Source organism: Ambystoma mexicanum, chromosome 4p, assembly GCF_040938575.1.
Source record: "Ambystoma mexicanum isolate Mex_15411 chromosome 4p, UKY_AmexF1_1, whole genome shotgun sequence".
NCBI classification, from domain to species: domain Eukaryota; kingdom Metazoa; phylum Chordata; class Amphibia; order Caudata; family Ambystomatidae; genus Ambystoma; species Ambystoma mexicanum.
Genome location: NC_090927.1, coordinates 1,058,778,193 through 1,058,796,299, shown reverse-complemented (window position 1 = coordinate 1,058,796,299; position 18,107 = coordinate 1,058,778,193). Strand labels below are relative to the sequence as shown.

The 18,107-nt window shown below is 46.3% G+C and overlaps 1 protein-coding gene across 1 annotated transcript in view; it reads left to right on the top strand.

Moving 5' to 3' along the window:
• RFX6 (regulatory factor X6) overlaps positions 1 to 18,107 on the top strand; it is a 491,384-nt gene that overhangs the window by 428,346 nt on the left and 44,931 nt on the right. Inside the window, exons 15-16 of the mRNA XM_069605240.1 lie at positions 8,285 to 8,407; positions 17,027 to 17,236. Coding sequence (XP_069461341.1) covers positions 8,285 to 8,407; positions 17,027 to 17,236 — 333 coding nt within the window. The remainder of the gene's footprint in view (positions 1 to 8,284; positions 8,408 to 17,026; positions 17,237 to 18,107) is intronic.

Below are 18,107 nucleotides of genomic sequence, written 5' to 3'. Positions count from 1 at the left end.
GCGCCCACTCACTGGAATGCCCTACCTCCCACTATCCGATGGGAGGCCTCCCTCACCACCTTCCGCAAAACTCTGAAAACTACCCTCTTCACATAAGACCCGACACACCAGCACAAATACTTATCATATATGTTGTAATATACGTCCCAATGCAATATCTGTAAGAACTGTATGATATCTTGTAGTATTCATAATGTGTTATCAATCGCTTTCATGCCTGTACCATGTAACTAAGTTATTGCAAGTAACAGCGCCTCAATGCCCCTGGGCTTCTTGCGCGCTATATAAATATAAATAAATATCTGCCTCTCTGACCTACACCACTCTCTCTCCTCCAATGCATAATTCACTGCTACATCCACTGATAATAACTTCACTAACTTTAATGCTGCTCTTAACGCTCCCTTCTTCTCTCACTTCCCTCCGAGTAAATTCACTCCTAGACCCTCCCCTTGGACTACACGTTCCATTGGCACACTGAATGCAAAAACGAGGAAAAACATTTGCATTTGGAAAAAATCTAGACACTTCTTGTGATCTGCAACTCTACCTGACTGCTCTTCAAAACTACTGCTCTGCTCTGGACTCTGCCAAACATGACCTCTAGCTCACCCTCATTTGGACTCAATCCTCTCAACCTCAGTACCTCCAAAAATCTCTCAGCTCAATTCTCCCACTACCTTAACCTTCCTCCATCTCCTCTGCATGACCTGCTAATGATCTAGCTCTCTACTTCAAAAAGGTTCAACATTCAAAATAGCCAGGGAAATTACCTTCATCCCACCACCCACCCGCTCACGTTTCTCCACCACCTCTACCCTTCTCTCCTGTGACAATTGTCCTCATTATGGGTTTGGTGGTATCCCGCCAATATACCCGATTACCAGCACTTGGAATGTCAGAATTACCAGCATATTCAAAGTCCCGGCAACAGTGGTAATTCCCCATTCCATGGAGTCCCATAGGACCCCATTGGTGGAATTGCTGTTATTGCTGACACCGGTAATACCAGCATTTTGTGTTGCATTGGTGCTGGAATTACCGGTAGCTCAGAGCTGCAGCTAAATCTGGCCACCCCACCTCCAGACCTGTAATTTGGCAGTGTGGAAATGTGGCGGTAGTGCCACGTTTTTCCCACACCACCCAATGTGTAATGAGGCCCAATGCCCTCCTTTGCCCCCACTTACCCTGATGTGATTCTTGACCTTCTGCTCAGGTGTAACCCTTCATGTGCCCCCATCAACTCTCTATCCCCACACATAGAGAAAAGTATAGCTCCCAGTGTTTCGCCATATCTTGCTTTCTTCTTACACTCCTTTCTTAACATTTCCACTTTTCCATCATCCTACAAGTTGGTTACTGTCATCCCTATCCTTTGGAAACCAGGCCTAGATCCTAACTCTCATGCAAACTTTCGTCCAGTCTCTTTTCTACCTCACAGTTCCAAAATCCTAGAGCGTGTAGTTTTCAACCTACTCACTGAGCTCCTTGGCACACACAACCTCTGGGATCCTCTTAGATCTGGCTTCCAACCTCTGCTCTCCACATTGTCAGCAACTACATCTATGTCCGCTTGTCATGATAACCATTAATCTGTATGTATTCTTATCAACCTCTCTGCTGCTGTATTCAGTGGCATCAACCATTCTGATCTTCTCTCAGCACTATCTCTCCAAGGCATCAGGGACAAGGCCCGCACTTGGTTTGCTTCATATTTCTCACTCACACACTTCCAGGTGTCCTGGAAGAGCCTTACCTCCCCACTCACACCCTTACTGTTGGTGTTCCGCAAATATCAGTCCTGTGTCCACTTCCCTTCACTCTTTATGTCTCTGCTCTTGGCTCCTTGATATTCTCCAATGTCTTCTCCTACCAAATCTTTGCTGATGACACTCAGATCTTCTTCTCCTTTTCCTCTTTAACTGATGAGCTGCAGTCAAAAATATCTTACTGTCTCTCTGCCATCAAATACTCGATGGCATCGCACTCGCTCATGCTCAACACCACTAAATCTGATGTTTTCTGCTTCCCATGCAAACAGGCTATCTCTTCCTATCCCCTCTTCTATTCTTCTCTCCTCACTACATTCCCTACTCTGCTTCTGCTTGCCACCTTGGTGCCGTCTTCGACTCATCTCATAATATCTCGCTCTTTATCTCCAAATCTACCACTTAATCTTCTCAACATGAGGAAATAAGGCCTCTTCTTCCCTTTTAACAGTGCTAAGCACCTAAACTCCTCTTTAGTAGTCTCTTGATCTGACTAATACCGTGTCAGTCTACTCTATGGCCTTTCCAACTATGCTTTTTCACCTCTCTACAAAGTCCTCCACTTTGCTGTCTGTACACTTGTCACCAAAGCGTGAGTAAAGGCCCTGACCTGCCGGTTTCACACACATGTTCATTAGGAGCATTGGCCAACTGAGCAATTAAGGTAGAATGCGTGCATTCTGCAAATTAATCCATATAAACATTTTAATGGCTTGAGTGTCCTTTTAATGCATTTTGCAAAGCACACACGTAGTCACCAGGAGCAGAGAAGCAGAACACTTGCATTGTAGCTGGAGCATCCGGAACTTGAGGTGCTGTTCATAGTGGGGTCTATTTGTAAGGTAATGTAGAAAACCTGGATGTAATGGGGAGTGGGACCGACTACAGGAAAAACGAGCTGATAGTCCAAGAATCACACAATTGTCTTTTGGTTAAGTTTAGACGCCAGGTCTCAAGAGTGTACGATTTTGCAACCTAGCCACAAGATCACCTGTTCATGTGGGCACTATATTGGAGCTCTATGTATTACCAACGTGATTGGGTGCTTGGCGGCTGCTGAAAAGGCACATTGTTGTGTACGTAACTTACATGCATAGAGACTAAAGCTCGAGCGCTTTTTTGTTTTTATCCCACCATGGCAAAGCAGGCATGGCTGTGTATCATCAGAGAGCTGCTAATAGCCAAAACAATGGAAACATATATCTGTAACTTGCTTTGTTCACTAGTGACTCTGTAACTGTGCTTGAGGTCACCAGTGACCTCGTTACTTTGATTTTGGTTGCTAGCAACCCTCACACATTGATTTTGGACACTGATTACCCAATGAATCTTCCATTAATTGCAAGTGATGACTCCTGTTCACCATGCCTCTACCACTCCCCTTCAGTGACATTCATTCTCTAATTCCATCACTGCTTCTTGCTACTGTCTCCGGAACTCTCTCCTAGTGCATCTAACTCCATCCTGGCAATCCGACCGCCTGCTTTTTCCCACCTTCCTCACCCTCCTAGCCCACCCCTGAACTTTGCATCGCGCATAGAAATCTGCGTGACCACCAAATGCTCTCCAATCACTCACTTACCTTCAATTACTCGCGCCTCTCCCTCTCCTGATCCCACACTTCTCTCATTCTTAGGCTGTGGAACATCCAATGACTCTGTAGAAAAACCTCTTCTTCTCCGACCATTTCAACTCCCACAACTCTCAGCTGACAGTCAAGGGAATAACTGAAAACTGATTCCCCTCAAGGCCCTGCTATCCATATAGCTCTTTACTCAGACCCTGCTACGTTTATTCACTCTTCCTGGATGGCCAAGAGAGGCGGTACTCTCCCTCCAAACTCCTTGCGTCGACCCCCAACACTATTCTCCTTATCTACAGGTCCAGGCCCACTCAAATCTTTTTCCCTGATCTTCACATATTTTTGACTCCCTCCAAATGAATACTGCTATTGCTCTCATTGGGACTTCAACCTCCTAAATATCCCTCCCCTGCCAAATGTATTGTGATTCTTGTCTGTAAGAACACTCACTGAATTTCATCCACAGCCTTCCCACTTGTCTTCCATTTGTCCCCCTTTAATTCATCTGACCTAACTATTGACCCCTCCCCATCTGACCACTCCCTCATTCACTTCAACATCTCTCTTACTCCCCCTCTCTACCTTTCACCTTTCTCCTCAATCTTCAGATGCCTTGTATCCTCCTCTGGCCTACTATATCGAAAAGATCTTCATGGCTTCCACTTATTTCTTACCTCCCTGTTCCACTAATGCTACAGCCACTCATGCCTTCCCTTGCTCTATCGCTCCTGCCCAGCCTGGGATTTCCCCTGAGCAGCGTCTTCACCTTCACGGATGTTGCAAATCTCACTCCACCTTCACTTCTCAAGGAATATAATAATTGCAAGGATTCTTGACATTGCCAAATCAAATGACTACCAAACCTAATGTCCTCTCTGTGTTCTCACCCCGTAAACTCTCCTCTTCATTCTAAGCAATTCAGACTTCCCACTCCTTGCAACAATATCTCTTCCCATTCAGCTACATACTTTGCCTTCTACTTCTCATCGGAGATCTCCTAGATACACAAAAGCATATCCACCCTCCTTGCCCTCCATCCACCGGCCTCCTTCTCCTCTCTCACCACTACCATTTCCAAGTTTTGCTCCTTCTTCCTTACTTCACCCCCTGGCGTGCTTACATTTTTCTGATAGCCAAAATGTTGGATCCCTTTTGCTCAGCTCTGCAAATTATCAGATAGCTTCTACCCCCAGCCTGCCTCATCCCTTTTTAACATTTCCTTCTACTGGAATTTTCTTCACCTTCTTGAAGTGAGAAAGTCCAACCTATCCTTAACTCATTAGCTGCTGGGCTATTAGGCATTTCTATGGAAAACACTCTTTGCACCCAAACTGCCCAGCCAGCTATCTCCTGTCACTCTCCTTCCTCACTACTCCAAAATGGTGTGGTCTTTAACATAGTTAACAGAGCTAGTTACCTCAAGACTAATGATATTTGTGACCTTCTTCAATTTGGATTCCATACTCATTACTCCACTGAAATGAAACTGACCCATGTCTCCAACGTCCTGACCTCTCTTCATCACTCAAGCACTCATCCATCCATATCCTTCTGGACCTCTCTGCTGCCGTTGACACTTCCAACCACCCTGCTAGTCTGCCAACCCTTTTCAACCTTGGGATCCAAGGCAGTGCCTTCACTTGGATCAACCTTGCTGGTTGTTTCTTCTCTGTATTCTACAAAACTGGAAACCCTGATTCCAGATAATGTCTCAAGGCTCCATCCTACACCCACTATGGTGCACTTTCTATATCTCCACCCATGGAAAAGCTCACCTCCTCCTTTGCATTCCCCTATCACCTCTTTGCTAATGAAACTCAAATCTTCTCAACCCGCTCCTTCCCTTTGGACCACTCCTCAAGGATGTCTGATGTATGGATGCTGCTTTGCTGTCTAATGCTTAACTCCTCAAATACAGACATCCTTTATCTTCTGGCCCACAAAACCACCCCTCTCAAAGCTCTTTTCACCTTTGATTTTCTCCACAGTCCCCGAAGGCATGCAGCTTCGGGGTTGCCGTTGAAAGTGATCTTAAGCTCCAGCACCTCATCAGCGCTACAGCCACTACTGATAGGAATAACCTGTTTAACATCAGAATGATTTGTCTCTTCCTTCCCTACCATTCCACAAAATAGCTTATGCCAACCTTGCTCTTCAGTAATATTGACCATTACATGATCTTCCTTCTCATCCTTCCTCTCTATTCCTTTGCTTCTTTTAACAAAGTTCTCAACTTCGCCACCTGTACTCGTTAAAACCTGCCTAGCTCTTTTCAAACATTCCACACAGCCTCTTTGTTCGCTGGCACTCCATGTACAGTACAAGCCTGTATCATTTATTAATCTCCTCTTTACATCCTTTCATGAAGTACTCTGCTCAATCTGTCCATCCTCTGCCCACCTTGCACATTTTCATTTTTCTGCTCCTTCTGCCCCTCACGCACCCCTACTGGAGTTTCCTTCACCCAAACATCAAAAACAGCTCTATCTTTCACTCATTTTAACTCATCCTGAAGCTCCATCTCCCAAACCAAGAATGAGCACTCACCCTCTCAAATAGTATTACCCGCTTTGAAACCACCATCCAAACAACCACTGTATATGCACTGTATATATGCTGCCATCTCCCTGTAAATAACTATTAGCACATGGGGCCGGGGGCACCAATCAATCAGGTTGTTTGGATTGCAGGCTGAATGTCATGATATAAGCGTGAGTTACGAGCAACCTGACTGCTGCTTTCCACGCCCCAACATTTTCCCTGAACCCGCCCTTCCCCTTCGTTTACCCTCACTCCCACCACTAGCCCACTTACCCGATTCCTTCAGCAGCAGCAGCTCCCCCGCTGCTGCTGCTGCCGTTCCTTCTTCCTTCTGGCCCCCATGGGAATAGAAGAGGGCCTCTGCTTGGGGCTCCATCTTCCAGCTCTGTGGTGGTCATCTTGAGTCTGTTTTTTGTATGTCCAATTCATTCATACCAAAAACATTGCTGTCAGCTCCCTGGGTTACCCAATTAGCAACCCAAGCTTCTAATAGCAATAATACCTGGCCCATTGGTAAGGTCTTGCCGCGCGCGTGCCTGTGCCTTTGTCCTCGGGCCATTACCACCCGATCCAGCCCACCGGATCGAGTATTATTGCTAAATTATCGTCAACGTATCCGTCATGTTTTGAGTCCCTTGTTCATGATATAGTATCCCCCACATTACATTTTTACATTGCATTTGTTATGCGCGCTATTGACCCTTGGGCATAAAGGCGCAGACAATAGAAAAACATACAGTACAATAGACAACGTCCTTAGAAATAAAAGACCATAAGGCTCCACGGAGGTTATACCGCTATCCCCGATAGTATGATACAGCACTATCGGAGAAATCCGTATTTTTCGGTAGATCAGACAAACACATCAGCTGCCTTTGTACTGATTGGTCTCTGCTGACTTTCCTTTTGTAAGGAACGTGCTTGCAGGACTGCCCTGTCTGCTGTGTGGTTTCTTGTAAGTGTTTCTGATCGAGGTGGCCACCTTGTCTTTTATAAATGCAAATAGCAACACAAATCTTTATCCTTGCTATTAGACTAAACGCACTTTCTAGCCAGCCAGAGATACTGGGAGAGATTTTGCCACCCTAGGCTAAGTGCTATATTTGAAAAATGTCCACAGCTAGCGTAAGCAAGAACTTGATAAATAAGTAAATAAATCGGCAAGCCTCTCTGATTAAATTAAGGTGTGTAGAGAACTCCTCGTAAGAGTTTTCAGTGACATTTGTCTTCAATTATTTTGGGGCTGCAGATTGCCTTCTTAGTTCGGGTTTCCTGCCGACCTCTGAGTAGTTGGTTTGTAAGAGAGAAGAGGTTGTTTCGTGGCGGACACTGCGCCACTCAAAATGCTAGTTTACTGAAAGCCCAGCTGTGTGAGAATCGTTACATTAAAAAAAATGTTCTTTTAATAAAAAGGAAAATGATATCTAGGTAACTGGCACGTATCAGACACGCCATTTCACCTGAGTGATGCCCCCATGTGTGTTTCCTTCATGCAATACACTAATGGAAAGGTGGCCACATTCTGTAATGTCATCACAAGCACAGTGCTCATGTAATGATAATAATGATGTGTTATTTATATAGCGCCTTAATCCAAAGTGCTTTACAGAGCACATATTTACATACATTATCACCCAACCGAAATGGGTACTCATTTATCGCCCTCGGAAGGATGAAAGGCTGAGCTGGCCTTGCCGGGATTTGAACCTGCGACCGGCAGATCACAGCAGCGAGCGCTCATCCCACTGAGCAATTTTATCAGTTATCCAACCCTGTTACCCGGCTATTTGCCAAATACATTCTTTCTCAGCCAGCCAAAGAGAACGAAATTGAGCTAAATTGCATATTAACCAGTCCACTTCTAATTAGGATAAGGGCACTACTTAGCACAACTCATCCTAAGCTATCGAAGCACACGGCACTAGCAGCACGTGTGCAGACTTTCTTAATTGTGGAGCATCCCTTCCCTTGGAGAGTGCTTCCTAGGATGTCCCGGCTGTTTACTTCACGTTTTTATAGTCCCACTTTTCGACGTATTCCCGCTTGCGTCATTATCAGCACTACCGCGCTTAGTTAGGATACACATCACATGATCAGAGGCAGACCCGATGCACCCTGGACACGCCTTATCTCTCTCCACTGTGTGTAAACCTGGCCTCACTTTCATCAGTATTTTCCCTTGTTGTAATTAGTGTCCGAATGGCAGCAAACATATTGAGGTCAGTGCAAAGAGAGCTCGCAGCTGGAGGTTGAAAGGTCACTGGCCCTTGTTTGTATGTTCGGGTCATTGCAGGTCCAACGACTTTTTATCTGTTTCACCTCCTTTGTGTTGCGTGTTGGGAGATGGTCACGGAGATAATTCTTCCCTTTCCCTCTCCTCCCCGCCTCGCAGGCTCCTTCCACCTAGTGCGCATGCTCCTGGACGAGTACATCCTGCTGGCCATGGAGACCCAGTTCAACAATGACAAGGAGCAGGAGCTGCAGAATCTGCTGGACAAGTACATGAAGAATGCAGGTAACAGGCGCTGGTTCACAGTGTGAATATGCACCCCTACAAAACGGCCTTTGCCCATTAAACGACCAAAACATGCAAATCCCTTTCAATAGACTGCGAACGTTTCCCAAAGTGTTGAAGCAATTGCGAATATTGAGGACATCAACGCTGCGTCCTGGCAAGCTGTGAAAGTAGAGACATATGCTGGGGGGAGCAAGGTCATCATACAGCACGACGCCCCCTCTTTGTTTAATGGGGTGTGGGAAGGGAATGATGCACGTTTGTGGTATTGAAAGCGATCAAACTAACCTATTAGGTCTACATGGTATCACTGAAGGGAGATCACATGTGTTTTGAACTTCCGCCTCTGATATCTGTTTAGAACCTGCAGTCAGGAGTTTGAATCCTTGGTTTCCTGCAGTTTCCTTTTCTAGCGGCGTGAGGTGCAGATCTATTGCTATTTATACTGAGGAGCTATGGACAAGGATGATGTCGGGGCCTTTCAAATATTTTCAGTTGAATGAGGTCGGAGCCAAATGGGTGGCCCTAACAACTGCCCTCATGTTGACAGTGTGATGCTGGAAATGTATCGGAGGGACAGGGCCTCCGTATCCTTGTCCTTTATTGCTTTTTATCATGTGTTCTGCCATGTTTTCCGCACAGGAGTTCATGTGGGACTCCTCGCAGTCCAGCTCTCTCTTTTGGTTTTGGTGAACAGACCCATGGGATACCCTTATGGCACCCATGGCTAGGGGTGCAACCCTGTGCCCCTAGTGTATGTTTTTGGGCACCTGTGTGTGGCCCACAGAGCAGGGTACGGGGTGGTGGCAGCTGCGTGCTGAATTGACTGGTACCCTGAGTGTCCTCCATTTTGGGATGCCCAGGCCCTGTCATTGGAATCAGTAGATTCCTGATGGAGACAAAATGGCACCCGTGGCCTCTTGCCTTCCATCGCCTGTTACCTTGATCTTCCCGAAGTCCCAGGAAGCCCTGACTCTGTCCCTTCCCCCTGACTGGCTGTTGGGTGGAAGTTCCATATATGGTAGTGTGGGGAAGTGCTGACCAGACTGGCTGGAGTCTTCTCAATGACCGTATGTTGTGGGTACGCCTGTGGGTGGGACCTGGGTGAATAGAATGTGTGACGAATACGCATTCTGTGTTGTGGGTGTCTAGTATCTGGTGTTTGACACAATGAATGAGACAGCCCTGCCCGAATGCACTGGTATGAATGCAGTGTGGAGTGTTGAATGGCTGGGTACTTGTCCCAATACACATAACTTGTTGTGAGTGTCTGGAGAGAAGTGAATGGCCTAAATGCACTATGCATCTGATTGGTTGCCTGCCTGCATGAATGCCCTTCGTAGTGATTGAATGCTTAAGTATGACCCAGCGGAATGAATGGGAGATCAACAGTATATCTGGGGACCTCTCACTGCTATGAATTGTGTTCAGAAGTGTTCGGAGTTGAAGTCCAAACTGTGAAGAGTAACTGGAGTGAAACAGACGCTTGACCTTGAAGCCCTGCTGGAAGAGAAGAATTGCTGTTGCTCTCCTTCACAATATGAAAGCTGCTGTGTCTCCAAGGACTGACCCAGAGAGGACCTGGTAAAGCGCCCTCTTCCCGAGCTACAAGGGACCACCGTGCACCAGCTGATCTTTGCCAAAGCTCCCTGGTAGACAGACCTTCGACAGGCTGCTGACCCGAGAAGGGGACCGCCGCAGAATCACAAGGAGAAGCGCCCGGACTTTTGTCCGCCACCATCGACGACTGCCGTCGCCGACCTGAGCCGTCGTGCTCCTGTTTTTGCCTAAGAACTTCATTTGATCCAAGGACGCTCTGGTCCCCATCGTCGCCGCTGAATCCTGCTGGAGAAGGCCTGATCGTTGACGTGCCGAGGAGCATCCACCGGTGGGTTTCCCACCACCCAAAGACCAGAGAGACGCCGACGACTCAACGCACTTGCTGAGCCACAGTTCTTCAAACTCTTTGCGATCCAGAACTTTCGACACCGAGGTGCCCCGCACGCCTCTTCCTTGCAGGACGTTTACGCTTCCCCGTCAATGAGCACCGCTAGGAACGAAGCTGCCACTTCACCGTCGTAGCTCACCCTGTTCTCCGTCCGACGTTCGACGACCCGTGACTTATGCCTTAAAGGGAGGGCACTCAAGAAGGGCTGTCGATTCCCCGCTGAGGAACGCTACAACGCCAGGTACTTTGGGGTTGCAGAACTATTGGGAAGTCTAGTGTGAACAATATATGGACTGGGCTTGTATCTTTATTCTACAGGTTGCCCAGGTGGGGGAATCTCCACACAGAGCTGTGTTTAACGGTAGTGATCAGTATTCTGCTGATTGTTCAACCAACTTGCTTTCCTTCCTCTCTCTACTGCTGGTTTCCTCTTTATTGATCTGTGTGAAATTTTGACCGTATAGTTGATGCACTTTAATGAGATCTAATAATCGTTGTCGTACCACTTTAGAACTGTATATATTTACCATTGTTGATTTCCGGAGCACAAAGTGCGTTATCGTGATATTGTATATACCTTTGAATGTTAATTATATAAAGACTGTGTTTTAACCGATACAGTGTGCGGACATTCCTTTGTGGGTGCTTGGGGACTACACTGTACTTAAGAACCAGCCCACATCACCTCCTGAGAAGCTAGGCCTTGATTGCTTGTCCATTGCTACCACAATAGAGAATCTTGGCTCGGGTCCTCTGTGCCTCTCCTCTACCATATGGAGAGCGGAAGTACAGACCCCCCCCTCCGGCGTCTTTACAGATAGTCATCTTTCTTATGACACACCAATATACACCCGGACTTTAAATGTAAGTTTTGGAGAGCGTACATCAGGAGCTGCATTGGATGCAACCCTTCTGGGTGTCTCCTTCCTTGGGCCTCTTCAGTACCTTTGAACCTGGTTTCTCTATATTGGTCTCTTGCTGACAAGGAAAGCTTAATAGCTTTTCAGTGGACGGCATGGTGTGTACTACAATCAATGCGTAAAATGTATGCATACACTTTTTATGCATTTATTTGACACCATGCCATATTTTCATTTATTTGTATCTCTGAGAGTATGAGCAGATCGTAAATTACGATTCCGGTGCCCTTCCTCCCCACCATGCAAATACTCCAGCATTTGCACCAGCACGCATTTTTATGCGGGCGGAAATTATGTAGATTCCTATGCAATCTGTCTGCTTTTTCACCAGCAAAAAGCAGACGGATTGCTTTGGAATCAATTGTAAATGCTGCCTGCTGTGCGTACATGGCAGGCAGGGTTTACTCATTTTGCAGGACTGAGTACCAAAGGGTGCCGTTCAAGTGTGTGTGGCCCCTTTGTCACTCTGCACTTTGGCCGTGTATACGTTGAATATTACACAGAGGGGCCCTGTGTATGTCAAGGTGCAAAGGTAACCGGCCCCCTCTGTAATTTATAGGGAACTTGAAAATGTTCTGCTTCCTGCTGGCTGGCTGTCTCATGATAATTGCTGGCTATTAACCCCTTGGCTGTATTTATTTGTCTCCATTATACCATATGCACCCCACGGGCAGGGGTGGACTAGGACTCAAAAGAGGCCCTGTAAGTAATATTCAAAGTGGCCCCATATTACACATTTTCAGCAAGCCCAACCCTTGTCCTATGCGACAAATTGAAAATAAAATAGTTTACCACACACAAGAGGCCCAGGGAATCTCCAGAGTTCACTAGAGGCCAGTCCACCCCTGTCCAGGGCTGCCTCAGGCTGTTCTTCTCCCCTCCAAGAAAGGGGTCTCCAAGCATCTTGTTGAAATGGGGCTCCACATCTTCAGAGGGCTCTGGCAATGGAGTACTCACTAGAGAAGTGGGATTCAAGAAAGAAGTGTTATCTCAGTGCAGCTCCCATTACTTGCACAAAGATAGAAAATATGTTGTGCTATGTTTGGAATGAGATGGGAGGTTTACAACTTCCCTTGTAACCCAAAAAGAAAGCAAAAGCGTGTCAAAGGGGCAACGTTTCTCACACAATATATGTTCTCGGTGAGGACATATATTGTGTTTGGAAAGGAAACTGACATGTTTTATTGCCAGCAGCAGCAGAAACTTCGTTTTTTCTCCTTTTTAATGACATGAATCACTTGTATTACGAAATACCTATTTTTAGTTCAAGTGCTAAAATCAGTGTGGCCATCATTCGAACAGCCCTAGTCACGAACACTTGCTATGAAGTGGCCAGAAAAAGATGTTGAATTTCCATGGCTGTGAACAAAAGGACCGTGGAAGTTTACTGTAAAGGTATACTGTGCTGCAGTAAGTGGGCACGTGGGTGCTGAAAGGAGAGACACGCCTGCACGTCTGTGTTCCATGGGACAGCCATTGAATGAATGAAAGAATGAATTCAAGCATTTATTCGGCACACTTCTTGGAACTAACCGACTCAAGGATCCATATAGCCACAAGGAGTAGTGTATGCAGGGGCGATTGTGGTCACTACAGAAACATGCGTTTTAGTCACTTGGGCGTTGGACATTTTATCAGCCGGTAAATCCTCCCACCCCAGAGTTTATTGCTGGAGAACTAAGTGCTTATGAAGTGTGACAAATCAACTTCCGGGACACCAGTGGTCCATGCTGTGAATATCGGGTTCTAAACCATCAATCAGCTCCACACCTCTAACACACCAGGAGGGACCCGAACAGATTGGAATAACAAGCAAATTATAAACCTCCTTGTCCAATTTTGGTAATGTGGACGGAACGGCAGGCTTATCTCCGAAAGGTTGTGGATCGTTGGTTCGTTGCCACACATTGAAAATACATTTATTTCCCAATAATAAAAGGAGTGTCCAGTCAAGGTTGTATTAAAAATATCTACTTTATTAATCACAACAGACAGTCTAGCAACACTATGAAATAAAACCCACCCAGTAAAGGAATGCAGAGGACGGACAGTTTCAAAGAAGGAAAAGGGATGCACTCTGGATACTGACAGGTGGGTAGTCGGTATGATAAATAAACACAACCTTTTGTTAAGGTTTATTGGCATCAGCACAAAGGGAGCAATGGATCTTAAAATGTCTCTATGTGCCTTCTGAGAAGGACCAGGGGAACAGAACCACAATGTACCTTGTGCTGTAGGTGTTCTTGATGGTCGACAAGGTCGAGACGGCTTCAGTGTACTTTGCAGGCTTCTTTGACATAGTTTGGGATGGGAGTCAGCTGCAGGTATTAGATGGCAAGCCGGTTCGGCGAGCGAAGCTGGACAAATGGCTGCAGGCTTGGGGTCAGGAATCATCTCAGTGCCGACCGGCAGTTCTGAAGCACTGAGCGAGACGTCTCGGATGCCCTTAAGCAATGGCAGTTAGACAACGCTCAGCATCACTGTCCGTGGCAGATCGAGGCACTCGACTGGCTCGAAAATGTCCTTTAAGGCAGACTGTACTTCAGCCAGGGTCCAAGGTTGAGTTCCTCTGTGTTACTTCTTATGAAGTCTTCAGACGATCTCCTTAAATCAGGGCTCCACCCCTCTTTTAAAGTCAGGCGGGCCACAGTGATTGGTGTATGCTATGCCTACCTTAGTGAACCAATCCTGGGTCTGTTAGGGATTTTGTTTGGGGAGCTATACCTAATCTCGTGGTATTCTCTTATGGTGGTATAGTGGTATAGCACTGTTGTGGTAATGCCCTTTTTAGGGTGATGCAGCAGATGCTATTTGTGGGTTGAAATCAGATCCCGGGGGTTCTGGGCGATGTGAAGTGGTCATTAGTAATCCCGGGGTTGAGGAACTGGCCCACACTAAATTGACTAAGACAAATGGTTGGTGAGAACTTTCATGGGGAATTACACAATTACTCATCTTAACCATGGGTCTTTTATTGTAAAACAATTGAAACATAGTGTGTTTTACATGTCTGCTCCAAAGGATACGGTAGTGTCAGTAGGTGGATTGACTGTGTTTCATGTTGATGGTGATCTGTGGGAAGGTAGAGAATATCGATTTTTTTTTTTTTTCCAGAAAAATAAGTTTCCCATCGATTCAAATGTGGAGTTCTTATTGAATGATAAGAAGGTGCATACAATTAAGATGAATCTAAAAAAAGATAACATTACTGTGAACAGTGTAGGTTTGATGGAGAGGAATGCATTCAATTGGGGGACATGGGTTGAGAGAGGTTTAGCGATTTTGGCATTTCCGATTATTCTGATAGTAGAATGGCTGCTTGTTATCACCATTAAGATGAAGATGTTGATTCTGATTTTGATGACAATGGGGAAGGAAAAAATTCCTGTGGTGCACACATTCTGAAGAGTTTATTTTGTTTTCTGCTGCCGTGCTGACAGAGGGGATAACAACAGAAGAAAAAAAAGAGGTAAGGTGTAGGAACACTGAGATAGTGTTAGGGGGTTCATGTAGAAAAAAAGCAAACATCATGAATGGCTAGTGCACATTACAAATGGAAAGGCACACATTCTGGGCAATGGCATTATGTTAAAATTGACTAGTTCAGGGCAACAGATCCTCTGTCCTGTTTGAACTGTGTACATACTAACCTGAACAAATTAACAACCCTGCACACAAACACCATTGGCCATTAGGTTTTAACACACCCAATATGGGAGTATTTGATGTGCTATGAATGGGCATAATGATTCCTCTGGATTCTAGATTCTTAATTATCTCAGCTAATGACTCCAAACATGCCAGTGCTCCACCCCTCCTTTAAAGTCAGGTGTTCCACAGTGATTGGTGTAGGCTAAGCCCTTAGTGAACCAATCCTGGGGTCCCTACCAACAATTTTCTATTTGCGTGAAGTCATAACAAGAGTGCTTTGCAACAGGAAAAGGTAAAGGGGTGGAACAGGAACCAGGAGTGTCCCAGAACCAATACGGAAAAAAACCTCCTCTCAACAGAAAGAGCTCTGGGCTCACTCCCTTGTGCTACTAAGTCTCACCCATCTGCCTGTCTGCTGTGATCAAAGAGTATCTCTGTTTAATGGAGCTCCCTGTGGTTCCTGATTAAAGAGGCAGGTCTCCCTTGAAGCTATTGCAAAACCAGACTCTCTGGCTCCTGCAAACCACAGTCTTGTTACCTTATGAATGGGGTCCCTACAGGGGTGGCCTACATTAAACAACAGACCCTGACATGACAGTTCACTGAGCTACTGAGAGGTGGGAGCTGGCTTCAGGTTGACACAGTTACATATGAAAGGTTGTTGGGTGTGCTGCCTCTGTTGTTATTCTCTGAAGCCAGGCCCTCTGTGGCCCTGTTTGAAGTACCCTCTGTGTGTATATTAATTTCTGCCACCAGCTGCAGTGCCTAACAAAAGAGCTTGGCGGTTCCATGGAGCCTTTGTCAGACAGACAGGCTGCACAATGCAGGGGGAAGTTTTGTCCTCCCCTCCTTTGGATGACATTGTGCCCTCCTGATGTCAACTGTCACATTCCAACTAAATATGGCAGGGCGAACTGTGCCTGTAGAATGTGTCCATGCCAGAGCACACGGTTCTATGCTTTTGTTGTGGAGTGAGCGTAGGAAAATGTGTGTGGATTGGCCCAGCAGTTTCCTGCGGTCAGTCTACCATCATCCCTTTCATTTAAAAATGTCAAAAAAGCCCAGCTCAGCACACGCTCACCACGAGGATGGTCAAATTCCTCACAGGAAGATTCAATATCTCTTCCAAACATCCGGTTGACTAGTGTTAGCGCTGTGTGGCACTCAAACACTATGGCCCTCATTACAACAGCGGCGCTAAACCATGGCACTATTAACACCATGGTTGGTGCCGGTGTTGTAACAGGTCCAGCATGGTTCAATGGGGAATTACCACCCCATTCCAAGGTTGGCAGGGTGGTAATCCCCCATTGAACCATGGCCCTTCCCCATTCCCATTTTCGCCCCATAGGGCTCTATGGGAATGGGGAAGGCACTAAGTACGGTACCGCAGATTGCGGTACCGTACTTAGCACCAAGGTCCCATTGCGGGTCCCTACTTTAACGGCTGGTGTAGACCAGCCGTTAAGGTTCGGTCCCACAAAGGGACCTCGTAATCGGGCACTAATGGGTTAATGGCGCCGCAGCCTTTTACGGCGCTGTTAACCCATTAGCGCCAGGGTCGTAATGAGGCCCCATATTTTGGGGCTGAAGTGCTTCTTTGTATGACCAACAGGCCATGGTTTTGAGGCCAGTCTGAGAGAGCGAGAAGCCATCATTAGCATGCACCTTCGCAAATGTTGACTGTACTGTCAGGCAGACTCAGGTAAACATACAGCACATGCGTGAATTAAGGGGTAGGCATAATGGCAATTGATGTGCATTTGATTTTGCACTTTAATTGGCATTGCACGTGCGCAGCAGGAGGCACATGCCCTGTATGTTTCCATGAAAGTACCTGACGTCACAGTAAATATGAGTTTGTGCACATGCTAAGGACCGTTTTGTAGCTGGCCCATTACTTTGTGCTGACTGAAAATATTTGGATGATGACCCTCCCAGCGATTTGAAAATTCATGAGTGAGGGGAAAGAGCAAGCTTTGTAGCGGAATTACGAGGGCTCTATTCCACGTGTTTTAAAAGCATAGTTCCTCATACATATGGGGGGGGAGGTTGTCTGCATGCCGCAAGTAACCATCCCGTGTTTCTTCCGGGTTTCAGATGCAAGCAAGGCTGCTTTCACTGCATCCCCAAGCTCCTGCTTCCTGGCGAACCGCAACAAGCCATGCAACCTTCCCAGCGATGCTGCTGTCAAGAATGAGTGCCTTTCCGAGCAAGCCTATGCCTCCCTCTCTGCCAACCAGCACGCCAGCCTGCCCAATGGCTTGCGCCACTTTCCTGCTGGCGACGCGGACAGCATGCAGTTTACAGGTGCGTCATGCCTTGCTCAATACCTCATTCATGTCGTTGGTGTTACACATAGCGAAATCAGGACGTCTGTTACCTGGCTGCAAAGCTTCGACAAGTAACCAGTGTTGCAGACAATAGGGGGTTGGGGGAAGGGGGGGCATAAACTCGATTACACTAACATGGAGATAAACATGTTTTATGACCTCTTCCAGCAGAACACATGGTCTAAGAAGGGAAGAGGCCTGCTTTACTTTTCATTAAGAAATCCACGGAGGGCAGGTTGTCCATTTCACTCTACAAGAAGTCGAGAAGTCTCTCAGATCTGCCAGAGAGCACTGGTTTTCTATAAATCCCATATATTGACTGGTTGAGCGTTGGCTTTTGAAACCCGCCCAATAGAGTCTTCAGAGGAACGCCTTCAGTGCACGTTATCAATATTCTCCACCGTGTATAGTGGTTATTTGCATCCCCATACACTGACCCTTGCATATCTACATTACAGTCTTTTTAATTTTGGCTTTTAAGTGCCAGATGTAAGCTGAAAACTATTGCGTTACAGTATAGCTATGGAGAAATGGCATATGACGAAGGACGCAAACCCTCTAGGCGTTGTTTTGTTATTTACCCACCCATTGACTGCCCCTGACCATGCTAAATCCTATGGTGATTCCTACCCGCTTCCTGTCCCTGCCCACCCAAAATACATCATCCTGTGATCTCTTTGACCTAGCCTTACCCTCCAACTTAGTGCTCGAAGTGCCTGCCAGTATTTTTTCAAAGCAGTCTTCTGGGAGATAATGACTTAATTGGAGCTGTAAATGGACTGCTGGTGTAATGTCTTAACCAGGTCTGCCTTCAGCTACTCGATTTATAAGCACTATGCTTGTCTTTA